Raw genomic sequence first — 27,731 nt, 5'->3', positions numbered from 1 at the left:
GCCCCCGCCGCTATTATTTTTAATAGGCGCGCTGCCTTGCACTCCCATTAAAATGCAGATTGGGGGCGGAGCAAGGGTTCGAATAATTTCCGTTTGTACCGCGCTGTCTGCTTTGCAGCCAAAGCAATCGCTCTCCCGGAGTCTTCGCCGTGACATTGTTATGTTTTATCTTTTCGCGACAGTATATCCAGAGTGTCCTATTGCTGAGCAATTTCTTCTCAAGGGCTGCTCCTAATTTGCTTTGAAACGAAAACGGATACAGTCTATAAAATAAGACTGTTTATAGGGCACAAAATCTTGACGACGCAACACTGTTGAATTCAACAATTTCCTTTCCAGTGGGCCCGCAGCTTGCATGATGTCGAAGAACGACGTATTTTATTTTGACGTGCAATTTTTTTGCTGCACTATTTATTTACTCGTAGCAATATAAGCTACACGACGAACTCGTTCGGCGATTTGCCATTATCAAGTCTACATGTGAAGGTGGTGTAATATTGTTCGTTGCGTCTGTTATTCTACTTTTACACATGGCTCCTTATGCCTACGTCTTAGCTGGTATGACGTGATCCACCTGGCATCTTGGAGCGTAAATGTCGGTTGTCTTTTTGTTGTGATATGATCACGTTATTTATATGTTTACTTTTTATTTGCATGATTTTGTAAAATTATTTTTTGATAGCTTTTCGCTTCGGCTCCAACGATGCCTTATGTTTACAATGGAATTTCTGTTTCGCGGAAAGTCGGTGATTACATTTGTCTATTCAGAGATAGTATTTCTGTGATTTTTACATAAGTGATAAGTGTTCTGTTATTTTTTGTTTATCGCGACAATTTACCCTTTTTCTTTTATGTCTCTGAAAAATTCAACGTAATCAATGACTTTCAGTTATAGAGATAACACTGTTTTAGAACGCTGGCCAAGCATTTTCTATAGTTTGAGCAAGAGGCCAATTTTTTGTTTAGTGTTGTTTCGACCCACTAGCAGCACAATAGGGATACTATGACCGATACAAATTACACACAGTTGTTTTAGAAAACAGACTGGTGTTAGACAAATTTGAAAACTGGAAAGAAATTTCTTTTGAAGCCGAGATCGCTAAATATTATTTATTTCACGATGACCGGTTTCGCTTGCTGTAACGAAGGATAAATGAACTTACAAGGAGAATTTTTTAACGCTTTAAAAGATTAATTTTCCAAACATTAGGAAAAATAGAGAGTGATCCATTGATCGTGACCGGGCCAAGCATGTCACGCAATAACCGTCAAACGAAAAAACTACAAGGAACGAAACTCGTGTAGCTTGAAGGGGGGAACCAGAGGGCGCTATGGATGGCCCGCTAGATGGCGCTGCCATAGGTCAAACCGGATATCAGCTGCGTTTCTTTTCTTTTCTTTTTTTTTTTCTTTTTTTTTAAAAAAAGGGAACCCCCATTTTTTATTACGTATTCGTGTAGTACGTAAAGAAATATGTATGTTTCAGTTGGACCACTTTTTCCGCTTTGTGATAGATGGCGCTGTAATAGTCACAAACATATGGCTCACAATTTTAGACGAACAGTTAGGTAGGTTTTTCAAATTAAAATGCAGAACATAGATACATTTGAACATTTTATTTCGGTTGTTCCAATGTGATACATGTACCTTTGTGAACTTATCATTTCTGAGAACGCATGCTGTTACAGCGTAATTACCTGTAAGTACCACATTAATGCAATAAATGTTCAAAATGATGTCCGTCAACCTCAATGCATTTGGCAATACGTGCAACGACATTCCTCTCAACAGCGAGTAGTTCGCCTTGCGTGGTGTTCGCACATGCATTGACAATGCGCTGACGCATGTTGTTAGGTGCTGTCGGTGGATCACGATAGCAAATATCCTTCAACTTTCCCCACACAAAGAAATCCGGGGACGTCAGATCCGGTGAACGTGCGGGCCATGGTATGGTGCTTCGACGACCAGTCCACCTGTCATGAAATATGCTATTCAATACCGCTACAACCGCACGCGAGCTACAGTATGTGCTGGACATCCATCTTGTTGGAAGTACATCGTCATTCTGTCATGTAGTGAAACATCTTGTAGTAACATCTGTAGAACATTACGTAGGAAATCAGCATACATTGTACCATTTAGATTGCCATCGATAAAATGGGGGCCAATTATCCTTCCTCCCATAATGGCGCACCATACATTAACCCGCCAAGGTCGCTGATGTTCCACTTGTCGCAGCCATCGTGAATTTTCCGTTGCCCAGTAGTGCATATTATGCCGGTTTACGTCACCGCTGTTGGCAAATGACGCTTCGTCGCTAAATAGAACGCGTGCAAATAATCTGTCATCGTCCCGTAATTTCTCTTGTGCCCAGTGGCAGAACTGTATACTATGGGATTCAACATCTGTGGTCATCAGTCCCCTAGAACTTAGAACTACTTAAACCTAACTAACCTAAGGACATCACACACATCCATGCCCGAGGCAGGATTCGGGCCTGCGACCGTAGCGGTTCCAGACTGACGCGCCTAGAACCGCACGGCCACACCGGCCGGCGAAATTCCCGACTCTCGCGCAATTTGTCTGCTACTGACGTGCGGATTATCCGCGACAGCAGCTAAAACACCTACTTGGGCATCATCATTTGTTGCAGGTCGTGGTTGACGTTTCACATGTGGCTGAACACTTCTTGTTAACTTAAATAACGGAACTATCCGGCGAACGGTCCGGACACTTGGATGATGTCCAGGATACTGAGCAGCATACATAGCACACGCCCGTTGGGCATTTTGATCACAATAGCCATCAACACGATATCGACCTTTTCCGCAATTGGTAAACGGCCCATTTTAACACGGGTAATGTATCGAGAAGCAAATACCGTCCGCACTGGCGGAATGTTACGTGATACCACGTACTTACACGTTTGTGGCTATTACAGCGCCATCTATCACAAAGCGAAAACAGTGGTCCAACTAAAACATACATATTTCTTTACGTACTACACGAATATGTAATGAAAAATGGGGGTTCCTATTTTAAAAAACGCAGTTGATATCCGTTTCACCTATGGCAGCGCCATCTAGCGGGCCAACCATAGCGCCATCTGGTTTCCCCCTTCAAGCGAGACGATTTTCGTTCTTTGTAGTTTTTCGTTTGATGCTTATTTCGTGAGATATTTGGCCCGGTCACTATCAATGGACCACCCTGTATAATTGTATATAAATCTAGAGTTTTATTCTGATCTTGATGAAATTAAAATGGAAAATTTGTATTCTTTGCCTTCAAGACAAGAGGAAGATGACTGTCTTCATGAGTTTTTGTAACCTGACTTGACTCATATTGATGTGTCGACAGAAGTGCCGACACAGTGTTATTTTGAGGGGGCCGATAGGCACGCTATAAGCTCACGCAGAATATCTTGAAGTCTGAAACAGGACGCTCAATGAATTGCTATAAAGAAAAGTACGTTGCTTTGGGAATACTTAACTTTTAATCCGTCATTGGTTTACAACGTTCTTGATGAGACATTTCATACGATAACTATCAAACTATGTAAGGCTAATGGCGCCTTGCTAGGTCGTAGCCATGGACTTAGCTGAAGGCTATTCTAACTGTCTCTCGGCAAATGAGAGAAAGGCTTCGTCAGTGTAGTCGCTAGCAAAGTCGTCGTACAACTGGGGCGAGTGCTATTCCGTATCTCGAGACCTGCCTTGTGGTGGCGCTCGGTCTGCGATCACACAGTGGCGACATGCGGGTCCGACATGTACTATTGGACCGCGGCCGATTTAAAGCTACCACCTAGCAAGTGTGGTGTCTGGCGGTGACACCACATTCCTCCCCCGCAAATCGGCGAACGGTCGTGTTATAAGGCTTCCGCCCGCCGTGGGGAGGACCCCATGTTGACGTATGCGATGAGGTGGGGAGCCTAACAACAGGCGAGGCTGTGCCACCCGCACCCGGCCATTCGGTCCGAGGGGATCTAGGAAACGCCTGAAAACCTAGTCCAGGGTGCACGTCAACATGCGGTGTATGCGCCCGTAAAGAGACAGGAGGGGCCGAAGGGTCGACCTCCATTGCGTCGGGGTACCCGACGCGCGATGACGTCATGTGGTCCGGAGCGGGCAAGAGTTCCATGGCGGAGGACAGCTGGTCACGGGTAGCGATCGGCGGCGCGTGACCCAGGGAGGCGCGTGGCGGCTGCAGCGAAGCGTCGAATGCGGGCGGCGCCGGCGGGAGAACAGACGGCGGCGGCGGCGGCGGCTGCGGCGGCGCGTCGCCATGGGGCAAAATGGAAGGCATCGTCGGTAACACCTGGGGATGAGGCGAGCCAGTAGATGGGTCCCCAGGGCGCTGACCGGACGGCACCGTCGCTGAAAGCAGACGGGGAGCGGCAGAACCCGTGCGACGACAGAGGCGCAGCTGATTGAGATGCCGACGCACCTCACCAGAGGCCCCCAAAACCAAATACATCGCGCGGCCGAGGCAGCGAAGAATGCGCCCTGCGAGCCATCGCCGTGAACCTCGATAGTTGCGATAAAATACAACGTCGCCTGGAGCAAAAGCAGGAGTCTGCCGCTGCACAGGAACCCGATGCGGCGGATGCAGCAAAGACATCAAGGTTCGATGAGGACGACCGTGGAGCAACTCAGCCGGCGAGCGACCATTTCGGGGCTGAGAGCGATACGATGACAAAAAGAGCAACAACGCGTCCTCCCGAGAATGCGACTCTTTCAGCTTCAACATCTGTGACTTGAAAGTCCGGACCAATCGTTCAGCGGCACCGTTTGACTGAGGCGAAAACGGCGCGGATGTCAGATGTTGAATACCATTGGCCTGGCAGAATGACTGAAATTCTGCGGACGTGAATTGTGGGCCATTGTCGGAAACAGTAGTCTGCGGAAGACCTTCAATGCAAAACATAGCAGACAACGCTTGGATGGTGGCAGAGGACGTCGTGGAAGACATCCGGACAACAAAAGGAAAATTGCTGAAGGCATCTACCAGAACCAACCATCGAGCATTCCAGAATGGACCAGCAAAATCAATGTGCAAGCGTTGCCAAGTGGAAGTGGCTTTTGGCCATGCAAAGACTTTCCGCGGCGGTGCGGAGTGTTGTTCGGCACACGCCATGCAAGAAGAACACATATCCGTAATCGCAGCATCGATTCCGAACCAAGTACAGTGCTGACGAGCAAGTTGTTTCGTTCGCACTATACCCCAATGACCTTGGTGAAGAAGCCGTAAAACAGAGGACTGTAACGAACGTGGGACCACGACTCTGGACTGATCATTATCAGAACGCAACAACAAAACACCATATCGTACAAAAAGTCTCTCCTTGTGAGCAAAAAATCGGCGAACCAACGGATCCGAGACTTTGACAAAGGCCATTGCGTAGCAACAAAACGCAAAACGGTAGCAAGAACAGGGTCAGCAGCTGTGGCTGTAGCTACACGACGAAAATCAATCGGAAACGATTCGACCACTTCATTGGTTTCCGAATCAATGAACATGCAAGCAAGTTCGGAAGAATCGAATGCTTTATCCTCAGCAACAGGCAAACGGGACAAAGCATCGGCATTTCCGTGCTTAGCAGTGGACCGATACAAGATATCGTAGCGGTTCTGCGAGAGGAAAATAGACCAGCGAATGAATTTCTGCGCTGTACGCGGAGGTACAGGCTTGTTCGGATGAAAAAGCGACGTCAAAGGTTTGTGGTCTGTGATGATGGTAAAGTGACGACCATACAAGAAATCATGGAACTTAGTAACACCAAACACGAGAGCCAAAGCTTCTTTCTCTATCTGCGAATAATTTCGTTGCTCAGACGAGAGCAATTTGGACGCAAAGGCAATAGGGCGATCATGCGACCCATCTTTGTGCGCAAGCACAGCACCGATCCCGAAATCCGATGCATCTACCATCAACAAAAGGGGTTTCTGGGGATCGAATGGCGTAAGGCAAGTATTTGAAAGCAACGCCGATTTCAACTGGCGAAAGGCGCGTTCGCATTCCGTCGTCCAGACGAACGGAACACCCTTACGGCGTAAGCGATGAAGCGGAGCTGAAACGGAAGAGGCATTGCGCAGAAAGCGATGATAATAGTTAATTTTACCCAACACACTCTGTAGCTGCTTCACATTCTGTGGCGAAGGTAAATCTTGTATGGCACGGAGGTGCTCTGGACTCGGATGTATGCCTTGGGCATTGAGTACATGGCCCAGGTACGGTAAGTCACAAGCAAAAAACACACATTTGTCCTTCCGCAAGCGAAGACCATTTTGTCGCAATACCTGAAATAATGTTCGTAGGTGTGCTAAATGCTCGTCGGCTGTCTTTCCGGAGATCACAATATCGTCCAGATAGTTCGCAGCAGTAGGGACCGACGCACAAACAGTTTGTAAATATTGCTGAAACAATGCAGGGGCGGATGCACACCCGAATGGCAGTCTTTTGAAGCGGTACAAACCAAGATGCGTGTTAACCACCAAGACGCGCTGGGATTCGGCGCCCACTGGGATTTGCAAGTACGCATCTGCTAGGTCCAACTTCGAAAAGTATTTACCCGGGCACAGTTTATCAAACAGATCTTCCGGGCGGGGTAAGGGAAAAATTGCAATCACGAGTTGTGGATTCACTGTTGCCTTGAAGTCCACACAAAGTCTCAGTTTTCCGGAAGGTTTTGGCAAAATTACTAAGGGTGAGGCCCAGAGAGAAGCTTGCACATGTTCAATTACACCTTGTGATTCTAAATCGTGTAATGTTCTTGCGACCTCATCACGCAATGCGTGAGGAACATTGCGCGCTCGGAAATATTTCGGTTGCGCGTTTACTTTCAATTCCAAGTGTGCTTCATAGTTCTTAGCGCAACCAAGGCCCGGTGCAAAAATGTCTGCAAATTCTTCACACAGACGAGAAACACTGTCTGAAGGCACAGTCTGATTCACTGATAGGACCTGATTTACTATAGACAAGTTAAACAACTGAAATAAATCTAAACCAAACAAGTTCACTGCAGTAGAAGAACGAAGAACGTAAAATGACACAAGTTTTGTTTGTCCCTTGTATGTTGCAAGAAGAGTGCACTGTCCTAACACAGGGATCTGCTGTCCAGAATATGTATTTAACTGAACATGTGCGGCACGCAACGGAGGTTTGCCCAGTTGTTTGTACGTGTCGTGATTGAGCAATGAAACTGCAGCTCCGGTATCGAGCTGGAATGGTATGACCGTGCCATTAAAGTCCAAATCTACAAAAAGTTTATTGTCCTGCTGACGACAAGAGCGACTGTCTCGTGCAATTTGAACTGATACAGGTACAGCATCACTTGCTAATTGACCTGATTTCCGGCGACGACGCACACTTTTTGTGGGACGAACACAGTCACTGTTAGAGACGGTGGCGCTGGACGGGGTGGAATTAACTACATGAATGTCCATGGGCGAAGGTCCACGAGCCTGAGTGTCCTTGGTTTGATTCCGGCGCGAAGCAAAGGGCCTGGAATGATTGTGATTGTCTGATCTGAGCTTTTTCTGGCAAACACTTTGAACATGTCCTTTCTTATTACAGTAAAAACAAATAGCTTGGCGTGACGGGCAATTGTCACGCGAATGTCTAGTTGCACACTGCGGGCATGATTTCACTGCATTTGTGTGCTGGCGCGGCACACCTGGTTTAGAGCGTGGCGGCAGCTGCGTGGACGTGCGCGAGGGCAGTTTACCGGGCCACGCAGCGCGCCCTGCGGGCCGGTTAATGTTACACACGGCTGGCGAAGTTTCAAATGATTCCTGAGCAAAGTCAGGTGTGTCTTGTCTATCCAATATGTCTATCACTTGCTGAAGGGAGGGATTAACTAGTTTCAAAATTTGCTTCCGTATGCGAACATCAGACACGTTCTGTGCTATTGCATCACGTACCATTGTATCTGAATAAGGGAGTTCACATTCACACTCAAAAGCACAATCCCTTGTAAGGCCTTGCAATGTTGCAACCCACTCCCTATTAGTCTGACCGGCCGTACGTTGTGTACGAAAGAACGTATACCTTTTTGCAACTACATTAACTGTTTCTTTGAAATAGGCGTCCAATGCCGACAAAATTTCTTCGTAGGACAGAGTTGCTATGTCGCGTCGGGGAAACAATTTCACTATCACACGGTACGTTTGCACCCCTACACACGCCAATAAATGAGGCTGCCGCTCGTTACCGTGAATTCTGTAGGCGGCGAGATGAAATCCAAACTGGCGTGACCACTCAGTCCAAGATTCTTGCGCCGCGTCAAAATTGCGAAACGGCGGTGCAACTGCATGTTGTGGCTGCGGTAGCGGTGAAGCGGCGGCTGCCGCATCGTGTTGCAGTGCATGTTGACCCTGGACGAGCTGTCCCAGGGCATCCAATAACGCCTGCGTCTGCTGATTCTGCAAGCGATAAAATTCGATCAGTACATCTGGCGAAGCCATGACAAAAGTAAATTAGAGCAATACGGACGCGAAATCCTCTTTTAATCCTCGTCGTCATGTGATGTGTCGACAGAAGTGCCGACACAGTGTTATTTTGAGGGGGCCGATAGGCGCCGCTATAAGCTCACGCAGAATATCTTGAAGTCTGAAACAGGACGCTCAATGAATTGCTATAAAGAAAAGTACATTGCTTTGGGAATACTTAACTTTTAATCCGTCATTGGTTTACAACGTTCTTGATGAGACATTTCATACGATAACTATCAAACTATGTAAGGCTAATGGCGCCTTGCTAGGTCGTAGCCATGGACTTAGCTGAAGGCTATTCTAACTGTCTCTCGGCAAATGAGAGAAAGGCTTCGTCTGTGTAGTCGCTAGCAAAGTCGTCGTACAACTGGGGCGAGTGCTATTCCGTATCTCGAGACCTGCCTTGTGGTGGCGCTCGGTCTGCGATCACACAGTGGTGACACGCGGGTCCGACATGTACTATTGGACCGCGGCCAATTTAAAGCTACCACCTAGCAAGTGTGGTGTCTGGCGGTGACACCACACAAATATACAATATATACAAGCTATTAAGCAGGTGATCATAATGTTTTTACTCATCACTGTAGAAGTAAGTGTGTAATTATTAATATGAGTAGATTAGCACTACTCATAATTCATTGTTGCTATACTTCACGGAAGCAGCTTGCTGTCTGTTATACTGTAGTATAACTTCACTAGAGACCAGAATGCTTAACATGTTTGCAGGCTTTTTGATATCCAAACGAGACTAATATCACGGATTTGCTGTTTTGTGATATAAGAGGAACAGATGGTGTCCATCAGAAGTGATAAGTGCCATATTGTGTTTGTTGGTTTGTTGGGAGAGGATATTTTCAAATAAGACTGAAAGATCAGTGACTGGTTCATAATGCCTCTGGGATGTTTGTTGTACTTCATGAATAGCAGAACTCTGGAGGTTTTTTTAGAAAACAGTAATTACCTATTTGGTGGACCACTTTGTAGAATGTGTGTAGATAAACAGAAAGTAAGGGGGGAATTATTTAAGTTTATTAAAGTGTTTTTAATAGAGAAATTGTTAAATGTCATGCTCTGTAATCAGCATAGCAAAAGCTTAAATACTGCACAGTGAGAAACTTAATAATAGCAGAAAGCAATCACTGTTTCAGGTTGATACATCTCTGCAGGAAATCATTTCTGATGCAGATTGTACAAGTGAGTGAATATGGGTGTAATTTCCTTCCTTCAGGGGATCCAGTAATGCTATCTTTATCATTGTGTGCATTTTTCAAGCCACACCCCCTTTTATCTTATTATCATTCTGCTATCACCTGCCAAATACATGCTGATAAGGTTTAATTTCTTCTGTCATTTCTCTTACAATGTGAAAGACAGCAAAGTAGAAAGCTTTATTTTATGAAAATACTTTCTTGTAGTCAGTTGTATTAATTTATGTATCTTGTTACAGGAAGCGTGCCAGAACTACATTCGTATCCTGGCAAAGAGTGACCCCGGTAAGCTACTTGTCTGTGGGACCAACTCCTTCAAACCTGTCTGCAGGGATTATGTAATTGAGGTGAGTCGTCTTGTGTGTTCTTTAAATCCTTTTGTGTATTGAAACATTTCTGTTTAAAGGTGTTGATGACTTCATACATGTAAGTCTTGCAGTACAAAGCTCACATTTTAGGAGAATACTTCCTGAGTGAAAGAAGAAGTTTCATCACTCATTTTTTCAAAAACTTTTATTTTGAATAACACAGACCTACTGAAAATATATGCTGCAAATTGTTTTTAATGCTGTCAATACCTACCACAAGATGCTGGCTTGTTGGTTTGCCATGTGTCAGATAAAAATTCCAAAAGTTTGGCCATCTAGGTTTGTTCTTGAGTTTTGTGTGACTTCCATTTCTTGCAGTGCTTTCTGTATTTTAAGGAAAAAAATTCAAAGGTGTGCTGTGAGACAAAATTCACATGAATCTTTCAATCCTCGTGTTCAAACTTATGAGAAAGGCGACATCGATACAACCTGGAGAAAAATTCAATTTGCAGAATATCACAGAAAAATAGTTGAGACAACATGGTGTCTTTTAGTGTTGATTATTAAGTAAAGTAAATTTTCACTAAATTCCATAAAATTTGTTGTGCAATTTGTTTTTGCAATTATGTACATTACAGCTGTTGCAAGTTCCTGGAAAATAGGTGAAGAACACTTCTGTGCACTGTAACAGTACCATTATCTAAATGGACTGAGACCCAATTAAAAACTGATTGGAAGGGATTTGAGCACCACCACCACTAAAGACAGCTTATTATTGGATAAATAAACTTTACATGATTGTTCAAACACTACTGATCCAACTTAGTTTGGGACTCAGCTGAAGTTTCCTTAGAAAAAATCCTCAATAAAATTCATTGTGTTCTAATAGAATGCTGTTGCTTTAAGATACATCATACTGAGATAGGTGCGGTTCCATTTGAACAGGTACATGACATCCCAGATGAATATAAACACGAAGGCTTCATCAGCTGATGCCAATTTAATGAAAATGTTTCTGGTTGTAAGACAACATCATAATATGAAATCCTTAAAATAATTTGCAGGACGCACTTTGGTCTCTGCTGGCATCATAAGATTACCAATGACAATATTCTAAGTTTTTAATTGGGCATAAAGTACACTGGTCTGTCCCTAAACTTGTGGGTCAACATTATACATGTGTTCTAGGATCTTGAAAGATAAACTTTGAGATCAGGAACAAATGGCTGGAAATGAATGCTTAGTTTTTATTTACACAAAGCAACTTACCTAGTAGCAACAACTTCAGCTCTATGCACATGTGGGACCACAATACATAGACAGAAGTGAACACTGCTTTTAGCATCATTTGGCCCCTTTGATTGTAGTTTTTGTTCCACCAGTGCCCTCAGCACTGTAATAATGAAAGTGCACCTTTCATAGATGCACTAATGGATACTTATTGATGAACTTTCTCCTATACTGCATCCTCTGATTCTGCTCTGTGCACAATTAATTCTCAAGAATTTGGTGCACTCTCTGCGGTACAAACAACATAGTTTTTCATACGTTTCTATCTGTGGCAATAAATATCTCTTGATTAGGGTGACAGCACTTGCAAAACTTTCTCTGTGCAATCTTTTGACTTTCTGCGCTCTAGGTCCTGGCTGCTGTGCGTATTTCTTACATCTTTATAAATTCCTGTAGCTTGAAATACTGCAGCTTTGACAATTAGTTACGAACTGTAAACAGCGTTATGCTCTACCACTGACATATCACAAGCTCTTCTCCGCAGGGTAACACCGTTGATGTCAGTGCTGAAGGCTATTGTTTGTTATGAAACATACGCAGTTTAAAAGCAAGTGCCTGTAATACATTGCTCATTCAAGAGACCTTATACAAACTGATTTTATAAATTGCTGATCATTTGCGTCTTGTCTCATAGTGGACCCACTTGGATAGCTGCACACATTATCATGCCACTTCTGAGACTTGGGGAGGAAGGCTGGCCACAAATCAAATATGTTTGGCAGAATAAAAATGAAGACTGGTGTGCCACCAAGGCTAGATGTGGTTTTCAGGCAGTTTCCAACATCTTACTAGGTGAATACTGGGCTGATATCAACATCCTGCCTCATTTGAAAGATTTGCAAAAATTTCTAAAACATTCTCATGTAGGTAACATAAGATGCAGACAGATGGAGTACACAAATTTCATCATGGGAAAGGGGGGGGGGGGAGGGGGCAAGAAATGCATCGGCCACTATGTGTCACTAACGTAGCCAAATCCAGATTCTTTCAGTCAAACTTAAGTGAAGTGAAATGAAATGATTGGATGGCATTGTTGGCCAGGGGGCCACTTTCGGGGGAGTTCAGCTGCTTTGATAACAGAATTGCCCTCATTAACATTAAAATCAGTGAATGTTCTACGGACATCCCAAACTGCATGCCATAATAACAGGAAAGCATAACACTGATGGTCTACTTGTCATGGGGATTTGGGGAATAATAATTTTAGGTACTAAATATACCATATATAACTGAATGACTAGATCGTGTATAATACTAGATCCAAAGAGAGATGAGTGTCAGCACTGGAGGGAATTACTGTGTAAAATTAGTCTTTTTTCCCCCCTTTTTCTTCCTTAGTTCCATTTCTTTCTCTTATTATTTTTTGAAGTCCGAGACGACCAGTAGTTTAGAAAATAGATAAAACATTGACTCAGATCTATGTTGTGGGCTGCTTTGTTCTTTGACAGTTAATTTTTAAGATAAAATTTGTGTTAATAGTGACATCAGTTCCTAAAATACTGTTGTTTGTGTTTATGAATAGAATGACGGCTACACGTTGGAGAAGGAGCGTGCAGGACAGGCGTTATGTCCTTATGACCCAAGACACAACTCAACAGCTGTCTTTGTCAGTGAGTATGATTCAAAATAATTTGAACTATAGATATGCAGTTTGTTGTAGTTGAGATTTAGCTGTTAACAGTAGTGTATTCAACTCTTGTGGAATGCAATCATGTGTGTGGTAACACCCATAATATCCAAATTCCTAACTTGCTAGTTCTAAATAACTTCATATTTTGCTGTGTTTATTTCCATTTTCATATTCCAATTACTGGGCAAAGTGGCATAGTGGTTAAGACACTAGACTCACATTTGGAGGAATACTAGTTTATATTCACTTCCAGTTATCCAGTTTTAAGTTTTCCATGGTTTGCCTAAATTACAGGGACGTCAAACCCTAACTTACCTTCCTTCACCTAGCACTGTCTAATTCCTATTGACTTAGATTTATTACAATATGAAATGATTCCTGTTATAAAACCCTTATTTGAGTATTTTGTTGTAAATTTCAAGCTGAATCTACAAAGAGTGAGACTGGTTTCTTGCTGTTTTGAGAATGGTTGGTCACCATGTGAAGATAGTAAAAAATGTGTAAGCTGTGTTGAGGACTCCAAAACAATGAATAAGTCATAGTGTGTACCACAAAAAAGCGTCATCATTACTATATAACTACTTCCTTTTAAACTTGCTTACTGTGGTCAAGCCTTAGTCATAGTTTCCTCCATTAGCTAACTGACTGCCTCAGAAAGTGTCCTATCAACCAAAGTGAAGTTCTGCCATACACTTCTCTTCTCCCTAATTCAGTTCTTTCCTTCATATCTGTTGGGTGCATTTTAGAATGTTCGTACAAACATTTAATGATGATTTTCAAGTTAATGATGGTAATTTTTGCGTCAGATAATTCAGATGCTTTACTTATTTATTCTACTTAGATAATTTTCAATATTCTTCTGTAGCATAACATCTCAAAAACTTCTAGTCTCTCCTTGTGTAAACTGAGTGTTTTTCACATCTCACTCCTGTAGAGGGCTACACTCTAGAGGAGATGTTATCTACTCCAAAGGCCTTGCTTTGACTTAAATCTTTCAGTGTTCTGTCAAATTCTTCACACAAAATCATATCTCCCAGCTTTTCTTCATCTTTTTTTTCTATAACGTGGTATTAAGTTCATGTACCTTTTATAGACTTTTTATATATTCCTTCCACCTTTCAGCCTATCCTTCCTTGCTTAGTACTTGCTTACCATCAAGTTCCTAATATTTATATAGCTGCTTCCTTTTTCTTGAAAGGTCTCCTTCATTTTCCTATAGGCAGAATCTGTCTTTCCATGGTAAAGTGTATTTTTTGCAGCATTTCAATTCTCCTCTAGCCATTCCTGCTCTGCTCTTTGCAGTCTCCGTCAATCACATTTTTAGATGCTTGTATTCCCTTTTTATGGCTTCATTAGCTGCATTTTTAGATTTCTTCTTTTCATCAGTTAAATTCAATATCTCGTGGGTAATCCAACAATTTCTGGTGGGTCTTGTCCTTTCACCTGTTTGATCCCCTGCTGTCTTCACTATTTCCTTTCTGAAAGCTACCCATTCATTTCCCCTGTATGTTGTTTGTTGCTTAGTGCTGTTCTTCAAACTCACAACCACTTTTGATGTTAATGTAGCATTGCTAATTTAAGGAATAAATCGTTATTTACAATGAAAGACAGATACTAAGAGTGTTAAGTAAGTAACTGAATATGATGTAAATTAGTTGTTGGTGGAGAGAAGATATAACTGGTAATATATTTATCTCCATTTATGTCTTTCAAATGACCAAGGAAAAAATCATATAAATTTATTCGTTCGTGGACTACGTTTGGAAAGAGTATATAAAGAAGCTGAAAGTAAGTTTCCCATTCCTTCAGTAGAAAATACATTTTACTGACAAGGTGAAACAAAACAGTGTCTGATTCCTGTTAAAGATGCTTTTTAGGTAGAATTCTGATGCTTTTACAAATTCTACATGGATGCACATAAGGTTATATTCAACACATACAAGTTTAGGAAGGGTGGGAGAATTTTAGTCACACATAGGACTGACTAGAATTTAGGAGCAGAGAAGTTATTAAACTTTTGTCATCCCAGTGTTGAATGTCATTATCTTTTTGTCAGATAAAGAACTGTCAAATGCAGACACAGGCCAGCTGTACTAAATGAAATTTACTAAAATAAGTACCATGTTGTGTTCAGAGAGGATAACTGTAGGCAAATAGCTTAGTAAGCACAAATGCTACATATGCTATAACTTTATTCTTCTAAGTTTTCCTAAGAATGTGATAAATTGTCAATTGGTAAGTGTGGGTAATCGAATTAAAATAAGAAAAAGATCTAAGTTCATACGTACAATGAGTGAGTAAAACGATATGAGGCAATAAAATATTTAGACAGATTAGCTGTCTTTAATTTTGCTCAGGCTCAGCTATGTTTGCTGAGGAGCCCTGTCTTAACTTATTTCTCTCTTTGTCTCTAGAAAATCCATCAGGTGGTGGTGAACTCTACACAGGGACAGTGGCAGACTTTTCAGGCATGGATCCAATAATCTATCGTCACCCTTTGCAGACTGAACAGTATGATTCAATGAGCCTCAATGGTGAGTAAGATTTTTTTTTGTGTGTATGAGGAATTTATTTTTTATCATTTCATTTCATAATGTGTCAAATTAAAAAAAAGCTTAGAATCTCATAAATACTGTGTGTATTTAAAACATCAAATTAATTTACAACTTGGTGTATCACAGTTACCAGTTCAGAATCAGTGTTATATCCAATGTTTTAATAACAGTGGACAGTTCACTGAATTATTGTTTCTTCTCCTTTTTAATGATCTTTATCTCATCTGCTGTGGTGTCTTCTTTCTCAAGATATGGCAACTTTGATTTTATTATTTGACTTTGTAGCTGAACGCCCTTTCTAATACCACCGTCATCAAGGTGGCCTTTGGGGGAGAGGGGAAGGGGTGCAATTGTCTGTGAATTGTGTAAACTTTGTTCTTTGTGTTCTTGTGTTTTGACCAGTTGTGTACTGTATTTTCTGAGGTGCATTTGGGAGACAAGCCCAGCATTTAGCCAAATGTGCATGGAAAATCACCTAAAGACTGCTGGCTGATGTACTAGCCTAAAGTTATTAATCTGTCATGTGGATTTGGTCCAGGTGTGACTCACTCCCTGCCTTGCAAGCTAGTGTGCTATGAATTATGCTATACAGGCAGATTGTTCATTGAGTTAACGTTATGTCCATAAATTACAGGATCTTACTGCCCCCCTGAAATAGCACTAGACACACAGGTAGAAGGTACAAAGGAGGAAAAAACAGAAAGAAAACATCAGATGTGTGTTATGGAAGGCATTTATGATGTGTGGTGTCACTCCTCTGGTCTCTTTAGGTTTTACATCATACAATTCTGCAATTTCACAATTTCATTCATTTTTCTGTTGTTAATAAGCAATAAATTCAAGTTCAAAATCTGTACATTCATGATTTAGGCTATGTAGCCTTTACTTTTCTCATATTTGTTTTCTTTGTATCCAACAAAGTTGCATTGCTGTGCTTTTTATGTAAAGACCTGCCAGGTTACAAAGTGCTCTGAAGATGCTAAGCTAAATATAGATGATTTGAGTTTTTTTTAATAGCTTAATTGTGTGAGTAGTTGTATTTTTCCGTTTTAACATTATTCCCTTGCCTTAATTCTGATTTGAACCAATGTTTTCTAATGTAAAGAGAGATACATTTTCTGAAGGAAAAGAGTATTGAGTTTACACATTTTAATAGTTTTGGGAATTATGAAAGTCTGAAAATTTGGGGCCTTGTGTCATGAAAGGAAGGTCATCTGTGCAGTTAGATAACTGGTTTATTTAATCAACATGCTCATTTAATGCTACTTTGTTGGAGAGCTGTGAAAGCTATGTGTAGTCATTTCTCAGTGCAGAAGAAATTATCAATATTACTTTGCCTTTTATGTTAACAGAATGTCTTTTGACTTTTATGTTTGAAGGGAGTCAGTATTTTTGACTCTGGTGAATAATGATTAACTTCAAACACCTTTTTTAATGCTGTTTCATATGTTCAGTTTCTCACTGACAAAGTGCCCACAGCACTGCCCTCTCTTCTGTTACAATTTCACAAGTGAAATAAAATCTTTTAAGCAAAAATGGAAGGAGTTAAATATGAATAAAAATATAATAAAAAAGTGTCTGTTAAAACAAATTATAATCACTTGGGGTAGTATTTTTTGTTATAATTTATCATCAGGTGTGCATTATTTATCAGCCATGACTGAAAAGACTGTCAAATTTACAAGATTAATAAACTGCAGCACAAATAGCATACTACATTACAATTATTTTAAGCAAGTTAAACATTTTTATGTAGGATACATTTTAATACAACATATATTTCATGAATAAATTAAATAAATTTGGGAAAAGACATTAGGTCCATTTAACATCAGTTCCATTGTTTGTCTTGAACTTTTAAAATGACTAATACGTAAAAATTCTACCTTTCAGTGTAATGAACTCCGTCTATCCGTTGTGTTGTATTGTTCATGTTACAGCACCCAACTTTGTGAGTTCAATGACAAAGGGTGACTTCGTCTATTTCTTCTTTCGTGAGACTGCTGTTGAGTACATCAACTGTGGTAAGGTGAGTACCATCTCAAAACTGAACACTTAAAGTAGTAGTTTTATTTTGTAGAGCAAGGAAATCCTCCAAGAAACTAAAATTTCCTTCCTCTATGAATTTAATTGTGCAGCTGTAGTTTAACTATAATCAGCCACTATGTGGAAATGCATCAAGATTGATTGTCCTGAGCGTAACATCTTGTACACCATTATGTGTTGCATTGCAGCAGCTACACGTGGATGTTCACTGTCCTGCTGATAAAGCACATCACCTTCCTGTCAAATAAGTGGCTATAGCAAGGGGGTAATGACCTGTGCAATGTAGCAGGCACTGGCTACTTTACTGTGCAGAAACATCAAATATGACCATGTGTTGTAAGTGATTGCCTCCTCCTCCTCCTCCTCCTCCCTCCTCCTCCTCCTCCTCCTCCTCCTCCTCCTCCTCCTCCTCCCCCCCCCCCTTTCCCTCACCATCAAGCTGGGATAGGACCTGTATGTTGTGAATAAATGCACTGCAGAATAGGCAGTTCACCAGGTCCACACCACCACCACTGGTCTGCAAGTGTGGGAATGTTCCATGGACAATTGCTGAAAGCAGTGACATGCCACCGATACACTGTGCCCGACATGTGCAGCAGTCCATCAGTAGGTCCACCCAGCTTCCCACAGACCCACAATGCTGTTGTTGTGGTCTTCAGTCCTGAGACTGCGTTGATGCAGCTCTCCGTGCTACTGTATCCTGTGCAAGTTTCTTCATCTCCCAATACTTACTGCAACCTACATCCTTCTGAATCTGCTTAGTGTATTCATCTCTTGGTCTCCTCCTACGATTTTTACCCTCCAAGCTGCCCTCCAATGCTAAATTTGTGATCACTTGATGCCTCAGAACCTGTCCTACCAACCGGTCCCTTCTTCTTTTCACGTTGTGCCACAAACTCCTCTTCTCCCCAATTCTATTCAATACCTCCTCATTAGTTGTATGATCTACCCATCTAATCTTCAGCATTCTTCTGTAGCACCACATTTCGAAAGCTTCCTTCTTGTCCAAACTATTTATCGTCCATGTTTCACTTCCATACATGGCTACACTCCATACAAATACTTTCACAAACGACTTCCTGACACTTAAATCTATACTCGATGTTCACAAATTTCTCTTCTTCAGAAACGCTTTCCTTGCCATTGCCAGTCTACATTTTATATCCTCTCTACTTTGACCATCCCCAGTTACTTTGCTCCCCAAATAGCAAAACTCCTTTACTGCTTTAAGTGTTTCATTTCCTAATCTAATTCCCTCAGCGTCACCCGACTTAATTCGACTACATTCCATTATCCTCGTTTTGCTTTTGTTGATGTTCATCTTATATCCTCCTTTCAAGACACTGTCCATTCCGTTCAACTGCTCTTCCAAGTCCTTTGCTGTCTCTGACAGAATTACAATGTCATCGGCGAACCTCAAAGTTTTATTTCTTCTCCATGGATTTTAATACCTACTCTGAATTTTTCTTTTGTTTCCTTTACTGCTTGCTCAATATACAGTTTGAATAACATCGCGGAGAGGCTACAACCCTGTCTCACTCCCTTCCCAACCACTTCCCTTTCATGCCCCTCGACTCCTATAACTGCCATCTGGTTTCCGTACAAATAGTAAATAGCCTTTCACTCCCTGTATTTTACCCCTGCCACCTTCAGAATTTGAAAGAGAGTTTTCCAGTTAACATTGTCAAAAGCTTTCTCTAGGTAGAAACGTAAGTTTGTCTTTCCTTAATCTTTCTTCTAAGACAAGTCGTAAGGTCAGTATTGCCTCACGTGTTCCAGTATTTCTACGGAATCCAAACTGATCTTCCCCGAGGTCGGACTCTACCAGTTTTCCCATTCGTCTGTAAAGAATTCGTGTTAGCATTTTGCAGCTGTGACTTATTACACTGATAGTTCGGTAATTTTCACATCTGTCAACACCTGCTTTTTTTTGGGGTTGGAATTATTATATTCTTCTTGAAGTCTGAGGGTATTTCGCCTGTCTTGTACATCTTGCTCACCAGATGGTAGAGTTTTGTCAGGGTTGGCTCTCCCAAGGCTATCAGTAGTTCCAGTGGTATGTTGTCTACTCCCGGGGCCTTGCTTCGACTCAGGTCTTTCAGTGCTCTGTCAAACTCTTCACGCAGTATCGTATCTCCCATTTCATCTTCATTTACATCCTCTTCCATTTCCATAATATTGTCCTCAAGTACATCACCCTTGTATAGACCCTCTATATACTCCTTCCACCTTTCTGCTTTCCCTTCTTTGTGTAGAACTGGGTTTCCATCTGAGCTCTTGATATTCGTACAAGTGGTTCTCTTTTCTCCAAAGGTCTCTTTAATTTTCTTGTAGGCAGTATCTATCTTACCCCTAGTGAGATAAGCCTCTACATCCTTACATTTGTCCTCTTGCCATCCCTGCTTACTCTGTTCAAATAGCTGAAGCTGTTCAACAGCAGTATAGATTCATCAGTGTAGTGTGGTTGTACCCTACAATGAATGTTGCAAACACTTCACCTCTAAACTAAGTGTAGCTGCTGCCTGCAGAGTCAAAACACAGGGCACACAGACAGGCCTCCTGAGCACCATGTGATTGCCAGTGGCCGTGACACATGAATTGCCAACATCGCAATCCCTCAGCATACCATTGTCCACCTCCATCCTTGAGAGTGTTGCATCATTTTTTTCTGGGCAGTGTTTTAATTCAAGTCTGATCAAGCATTTTCTGAAAGTATTTATAGGGAGAATAACTTCATGATGACATAAAATGTGAACTATAAAACAGTACTGGCAAGAAGAGAATATAAGCTTTTGAAATTTGGTGCTACGCAAGAATGCTGAAGATTAGGTAGGTATGAGGGTCACTCCAAAGGAAATGCACACTATTTTTTTTTTTTTTTTTTTTTTAAATCCGTCTCTTATTCTACATGTTTGAAAGTTTTGTAGTGTGTAGATACATTCTTTAGGAACAATATTTTAATTTCTCCACATAATTTCCATCCCTCTCAACTGCCTTACACCATCTTGGAACCAGCACCTGTATACCCGCACGGTAAAATTCTGGACCAACCTGTTGGAGCCACTGTTTGGCAGCGTGCACAAGGGAGTCATCGTCTTCAAACCTTGTTCCACCAAGAGTGTCTTTCAGTTTCCCAAAGAGATGATAGTCGCATGAAGCCAGGTCAGGACTGTAAGGCGGGTGTTTCAGTTTTGTCCATCTGAGTTTTGTGATCGCTTCCACGGTTTTTTGACTGACGTGTGGCCGTGCTTTGTCGTGCAACAGTAAAACATCCTGCTTTTGCCGATGTGGTCGAACACGACTCAGTTGAACTTGAAGTTTCTTCAGTGTCGTCACATATGCATCAGAATCTATGGTGGTTCCACTTCGCATGATGTCCACAAGCAAGAGACCTTCAGAATCGAAAAACACCGTAGCCATAAGTTTTACAGCAGAAGGCGTGGTTTTGAATTTTTTTTTCTTGGGTGAATTTGCATGATGCCACTTCATTGCTTGCCTCTTCGTCTCTGGTGGAAAATGATGGAGCCATGTTTCATCACCTGTCACAATTATTCCAAGAAATTCATTCCACCATTCCTGTACTGTTCCAAAAGTTCGCTGCATACTGTTTTTCTTGTTTCTTTGTGGGCCACTGTCAACATCCTGGGAACCCACCTGGCACAAACCTTTTTTAACGCCAACACTTCCTTCCCCTGTCTCAGTGTAGCATGACAGTTCGTTCACTGTGATGCGTCTACCGGCAGTCACCAATTCGTTAACTCTCTGCACATTGTCTGTAGTGTGTGCAGTACGAGGCCTGCCGCTGCGAGGACAATCCTCAACATTGCCATGCCTGCTTTCATCATGTAACCTGCTTGCCCACCGACTAACTGTACTGCGATTGACAGCAGCATCTCTGTACACCTTTTTCAACCTCGTGGATGTTTCCCACTGTCTTGTTTTCACAGCACAGGAATTCTATGACAGCATGTTGCTTCTGACGAACGTCACGTGTACCAGCCATCTTGAAGACATGCTGTGATGGCGCCACTCATGGGAACAGGTTGAACTAAGTTTGAAATCAAGCGGGAAGGATGTATCTATACACTGTAAAACTTTCACACATGCAGAATGAAAACTGTATTTTTACAAAAATAGTGTGCATTTCTTTTGGAGTTACCCTCAAGTAACTAATGAAGCACTGAATCAAACTATGGAGGAGAGGATGCTGTCATTTACAATCCTGTGTATTCATCATATGATCAAAATGAATTGCAAAATTAGACAAGATACATATGGTTTGGAAAGTTACAATTGAATCTAAACAATGAAAAGTGTGAAGTCATGTACATGGGTACTAAAAGGAATCTGCTAAATTAGTTAAATGATAAACCACACAAATCCATTAGCTGTAGATTTAACTAAATACTTAAGGAAATCAGTTATGAATAACTTAAATTAGAACAATCACATTGATAATGTTGTGGGGAAAGCAAACCAAACATATTAGTTTATTGGCAGAACACTTACGAAATGCAACACATCTACTAAAGAGACTGCTCACGTGTTTGTCCGCCCTCTTCTGGAGTATTGCCGTGTGGTGTAAAATCAACATGAGATACAATTGATGGAGGACATCAAAAAAGTTTAAAGAAGGGAGTTTGTTTTGTATTGCAAAATAGGTGAAAGAGTGACATGGATATGATACGTGAATTGGAGTGGTAATTGTTTAAACGAGGGCATTTTTTGCTGCGGCAGGACCTTCTCAAGAAATTTCTATCACAACTTTTTCCTCAGACTGTGAAAATATTTTATTGGTGCCCACCTACATAGGGAGAAATGATCATCATTATAAGATAAGAGAAATCATAGCTCATACAGAAAGATTCAAGTTTTCAGCTTTCCTGCATGGTTTTTGAGAGTGGAACGGTACAAAAGAAGCTTGAAGGTGGTTCAGTGAACCCTCTGCCAGACACTCAGCTGTGATTTGCAGAGTAATCGTGTAGATGTAGAGGTAGAAAGATCTTTTTGGATGAGCTTGACTGAAGAGGGGATATGTTGATAATGAGGATAAGTATGCGGATGAAAAAAGAACAGGGAGACCAAGGCTTGAAATAAGAAAGGACTTGTACAAGATACAGAGGATAGGCAAAATGATGTGAACAGTGGTAGCAGTAATGGGGTGGTTGTGTTTGACAGTCAACAGCGGCGGGTAAGGCATGTGTCGTGCTGGACTGTATGCGTTCAGTACGGACCAGGCATCAGTGCAGGTTGTTTACGAGTAATGCACACTTCATATTTGCATTTAGAGGCTGAGGTTGACATGCAATGATAGACCTAACGGAGTTCCAAAGAGGGCAGATTGTGGGGGCCAACTTATTGAATGTTTCTACATCTACATCTACATTTATACTCCGCAAGCCACCCAAAGGTGTGTGGCGGAGGGCATTTTGTGTGCCACTGTCATTACCTCCCTTTCCTGTTCCAGTCGCGTATGGTTCGCGGGAAGAACGACTGTCTGAAAGCCTCCGTGCGTGCTCTAATCTCTCTAATTTTACATTCGTGATCTCCTCGTGAGGTATAAATAGGGGGAAGCAATATATTCGATACCTCATCCAGAAACGCACCCTCTCGAAACCTGGCGAGCAATCTACACCGCGATGCAGAGCGCCTCTCTTGCAGAGTCTGCCACTTGAGTTTATTAAACATCTCCGTAACGCTATCACGGTTACCAAATAACCCTGTGACGAAACGCGCCGCTCTTCTTTGGATCTTCTCTACCTCCTCCGTCAAACCGATCTGGTACGGATCCCACACTGATGAGCAATACTCAAGTATAGGTCGAACGAGTGTTTTGTAAGCCACCTCCTTTGTTGATGGACTACATTTTCTAAGCACTCTCCCAATGAATCTCAACCTGGTACCCGCCTTACCAACAATTAATTTTATATGATCATTCCACTTCAAATCGTTCCGCACGCATACTCCCAGATATTTTACAGAAGTAACTGCTACCAGTGTTTGTTCCGCTATCATATAATCATACAATAAAGGATCCTTCTTTCTATGTATTCGCAATACATTACATTTGTCTATGTTAAGGGACAGTTGCCACTCCCTGCACCAAGTGCCTATCCGCTGCAGATCTTCCTGCATTTCGCTACAATTTTCTAATGCTGCAACTTCTCTGTATACTACAGCATCATCCGCGAAAAGCCGCATGGGACTTCCGACACTATCTACTAGGTAATTTATATATATTGTGAAAAGCAATGGTCCCATAACACTCCCCTGTGGCACGCCAGAGGTTACTTTAACGTCTGTAGACGTCTCTCCATTGATAACAACATGCTGTGTTCTGTTTGCTAAAAACTCTTCAATCCAGTCACACAGCTGGTCTGATATTCCGTAGGCTCTTACTTTGTTTATCAGGCGACAGTGCGGAACTGTATCGAACGCCTTCCGGAAGTCAAGGAAAATAGCATCTACCTGGGAGCCTGTATCTAATATTTTCTGGGTCTCATGAACAAATAAAGCCAGTTGGGTCTCACACGATCGCTGTTTCCAGAATCATGTTGATTTCTACATAGTAGATTCTGGGTTTCCAGAAACGACATGATACTCGAGCAAAAAACATGTTCTAAAATTCTACAACAGATCGACGTCAGAGATATAGGTCTATAGTTTTGCGCAACTGCTCGACGACCCTTCTTGAAGACTGGGACTACCTGTGCTCTTTTCCAATCATTTGGAACCCTCCGTTCCTCTAGAGACTTGCGGTACATGGCTGTTAGAAGGGGGGCAAGTTCTTTCGCGTACTCTGTGTAGAATCGAATTGGTATCCCGTCAGGTCCAGTGGACTTTCCTCTATTGAGTGATTCCAGTTGCTTTTCTATTCCTTGGACACTTATTTCGATGTCAGCCATTTTTTCGTTTGTGCGTGTTTCAAGAGCCTACAAAACATGGAAGGATACAGGGGACATAATAGTGGGCACAAATCAAAACTAAATGACAGAGATCATTGTATGCTAACACAAATTGTGTCAAAACAACCCAAAACTACAGTGGCTAAAGTGACTGCAGAGCTCAATAGCCATCTTTGAGACCCCATATCTATCGACACTGTCCACCGAGAACTCCATAAAGTAAATATTCGTGCATGAGCTGCTATACCAAAACCACTAGTGATGACAACCAATGCAAGGAAATGTAAAACATTGTGTCAGGAGCATAAATCCTGGACGGCTGTTCTTTGGTAATGTCACGTATGGTCTGACGAACCAATGTTTTTGTTATTTCCATCATTGCCGGGTTTACATCTGGAGTATACTAAAGAAGCCTACAGTCCTGATTGCATGATTCCAACAGTTAAGCTTGGAGGTGGAAATGTGGATTGTGTGGGCAACCATAACATGATGTTCTGGCTGGTCCCATCATGACTCTCAAAGGCCGTGTTGCAGCCAACGATTATGTGAATATTGTAGGCATATTATTCTGCTGGTCCCATCATTACTCCAAAAGGCCATGTTACGGCTAACAATTATGTGAATATTTTAGGTTATCAGGTGCACCCCATGATTCGAATGTTGTTCCTCAGCAACGATGCCATATTTCAGGATGATAATGCACCCATTCACACAGACAAGACAGTACGATTGTGGTATGAGGAGCATGCAACTGAACTGCAGTGTCTTCTCTGGCCAACACAGTCCCTCGACTTGAACATTATCAAACCCTTGTGGGCGGTATTGGAGCGCAGACTCTGGAGCAGATTTTCACCTTCCTCTTCACTACAGGAGTTAGAAGAGGTTCTGATTGAAGAGTGGCATAACATTTCACTGGAAACAATACAATCATTATATGCCAGTATTCCAAGAAGAATCGTGCTGTGTTACGGGTAATGGGAGTCCAACCCCTTTTTAGTAAACCATACCAAGTAAGTACAGATGTATTCTGCCTATCCCGTGTATACTAGCACAGAGAGCTGCATCAAGCCAGTCTTTGGATTTGTGACCGTAACAACAACGACAACAACAACAACAACAACAACAACAACAACAGTGGTAGTAGATTAGTAGTACCATGAAGACTCTTCTAATAAGAATCCAGTTATTAGACAAGAAGCGTTTTCACTGGTAGGACGGAAAGGAAATACAGACTAGATTTTTTTTCCATAGAAGACTTAGAAAGGAAGTCTCAAGCCAGCTAATGCTGTTAATAGGAAAAACTTGTGTGTAGGAGGAAAATTATGCAGATTGAGTCTACCATAAAAAGGAGAAAATGCAAGGTATAATTTCTTTTCTGTAATAAAAGAAATCATTCTTTATTAACTGAAAGTGTCAGGAAAGAAGTTAGCTACCTGATGGCTAATAGCACAGAAAATATTATAACTCAGACAATTCAGTAATCACGCGCATATCAACCAAATATACCTGCCCAGCTGGCTTATGAACAGGACTGCTTCTGATGTATACAAGTCATTTAAGTATCTCTCCAGGCCTATAGAACATATACTGAAGTTGTACCACTGCTTACATAGCTCGGCAGAAATGTGGTATACTTCATTTTGCTTACTGACATGTTGAAAATTTGATACACTTAGTGTTTGCCTTTACAGTGAGAAGAACAATCCTAAAACCCATTTACAGGCCGTGTATTCGAGAGTAGCCCGTGTCTGCAAGTATGATCGTGGTGGTCCCCATCGCTTCCGTAACCGTTGGACGTCGTTCCTCAAGTCACGTCTCAACTGCTCTGTTCAGGGGGACTTCCCCTTCTACTTCAATGAAATCCGTGAGTACCTCCATAATTTTTGCATGATCATCTCATGTAGTAGAAAAGCATTGTGAAAACACTATCTGGTTTGAAACAGTTCACTGCAGTTAGTGTACCACACATTGTCTTTTAATAATGCTGATAATTTATTTTTACATTACTTCCATTACTGTTTTCAAATTATATGTATTGTAGTGTGTTGAGGGTTAATAACACAAGTATTCAGTACACTTCTCTGCATGCTTTGAGGAGTTAACATTTTTTGAGATGCAATGATAAAAATGATACTAAGAATATGCTTGCGGAAAGAATCAAATGCCATATTTGATGTGTAAAAGGAAAAATCATTATCTTTTTAGATACTCACATCCCTCAATTTTAATACAGATTTTTGTGATAGTAGAGTTTTGGGCATTGAGAGTGAAACAGTTAACCATTGTGCGTAATGATTAGTATCAAAACATCTTAGTCTTCCACTTTTTAAGACTGTTCTTGTGTGCTGATTGTAGACTACTGTCAGGTTGCTGTCCAGTCATTCTCACATTTATTTTAATGAGTTATTTCTCTCTTTCTCTCCAGAATTTCCTTTTTAGTACTTTTATTTCATTCAGATATGTGCTAAACTAAAAGGAGAGTATAGACAAATTAGTCACAAATATGTAAGAGAAAAATATTCCATGAATGAAATTATCCTCTCGTTCAAACTCCTGTGACAAACGTGACCAGTTTAAGTTTCACAAAATTATTCCTTCCTCTTTAGACATCTGTTAAACATGACTACAAAAATATGATGTGGCTTTCGTGGTTGGTGTTTACTTCAGTTAAAACATTGAGGCTGATTGGCTGTCCCTCCTGCTTTGAGAGACAACGGCAGTAATAAAAAATATTGAGAGGCCATTGGGAGCCCAAATTTACAGAAGTGTATAGAGGGCATATGATAATTATGTCACACAATGCAGAATGCGTTATTAGCTCTGGCTGTTGACATTATTCATGATTAAAAATTATTCATGAGTGTACCGTTGCTCCATTGGTACAAAGTTGGCACCCAAATTAAATTACATTAAACTCGAAACTTCCTGGCAGATTAAAACTGTGTGCCCGACCGAGACTCGAACTCGGGACCTTTGCCTTTCGCGGGCAAGTGCTCTACCAACTGAGCTACCGAAGCACGACTCACGCCCGGTACTCACAGCTTTACTTCTGCCAGTACCTCGCCTCCTACCTTCCAAACTTTACAGAAGCACTCCTGCGAACCTTGCAGAACTAGCACTCCTGAAAGAAAGGATATTGCAGAGACATGGCTTAGCCACAGCCTGGGGGATGTTTCCAGAATGAGATTTTCACTCTGCAGCGGAGTGTGCGCTGATATGAAACTTCCTGGCAGATTAAAACTGTGTGCCCGACCGAGACTCGAACTCGGGACCTTTGCCTTTCGCGGGCAAGTGCTCTCC

General features: G+C 41.7%; 1 protein-coding gene across 2 annotated transcripts in view; it reads left to right on the top strand.

Annotated features, from left to right (window-relative positions):
- Positions 1 to 27,731, top strand: part of LOC124615370 (semaphorin-1A) — a 911,857-nt gene that overhangs the window by 808,287 nt on the left and 75,839 nt on the right. For both annotated transcript variants that reach the window (XM_047143193.1, XM_047143192.1), the window contains exons 6-10: positions 9,937 to 10,044; positions 12,818 to 12,905; positions 15,340 to 15,459; positions 17,421 to 17,509; positions 26,154 to 26,295. In XM_047143193.1, coding sequence (XP_046999149.1) covers positions 9,937 to 10,044; positions 12,818 to 12,905; positions 15,340 to 15,459; positions 17,421 to 17,509; positions 26,154 to 26,295 — 547 coding nt within the window. The remainder of the gene's footprint in view (positions 1 to 9,936; positions 10,045 to 12,817; positions 12,906 to 15,339; positions 15,460 to 17,420; positions 17,510 to 26,153; positions 26,296 to 27,731) is intronic.

This window comes from Schistocerca americana, chromosome 5, assembly GCF_021461395.2.
Source record: "Schistocerca americana isolate TAMUIC-IGC-003095 chromosome 5, iqSchAmer2.1, whole genome shotgun sequence".
Classification (NCBI taxonomy): domain Eukaryota; kingdom Metazoa; phylum Arthropoda; class Insecta; order Orthoptera; family Acrididae; genus Schistocerca; species Schistocerca americana.
The sequence above is the reverse complement of the archived record's forward strand: the minus strand, read 5'-3'. Positions and strand labels throughout refer to the sequence as shown.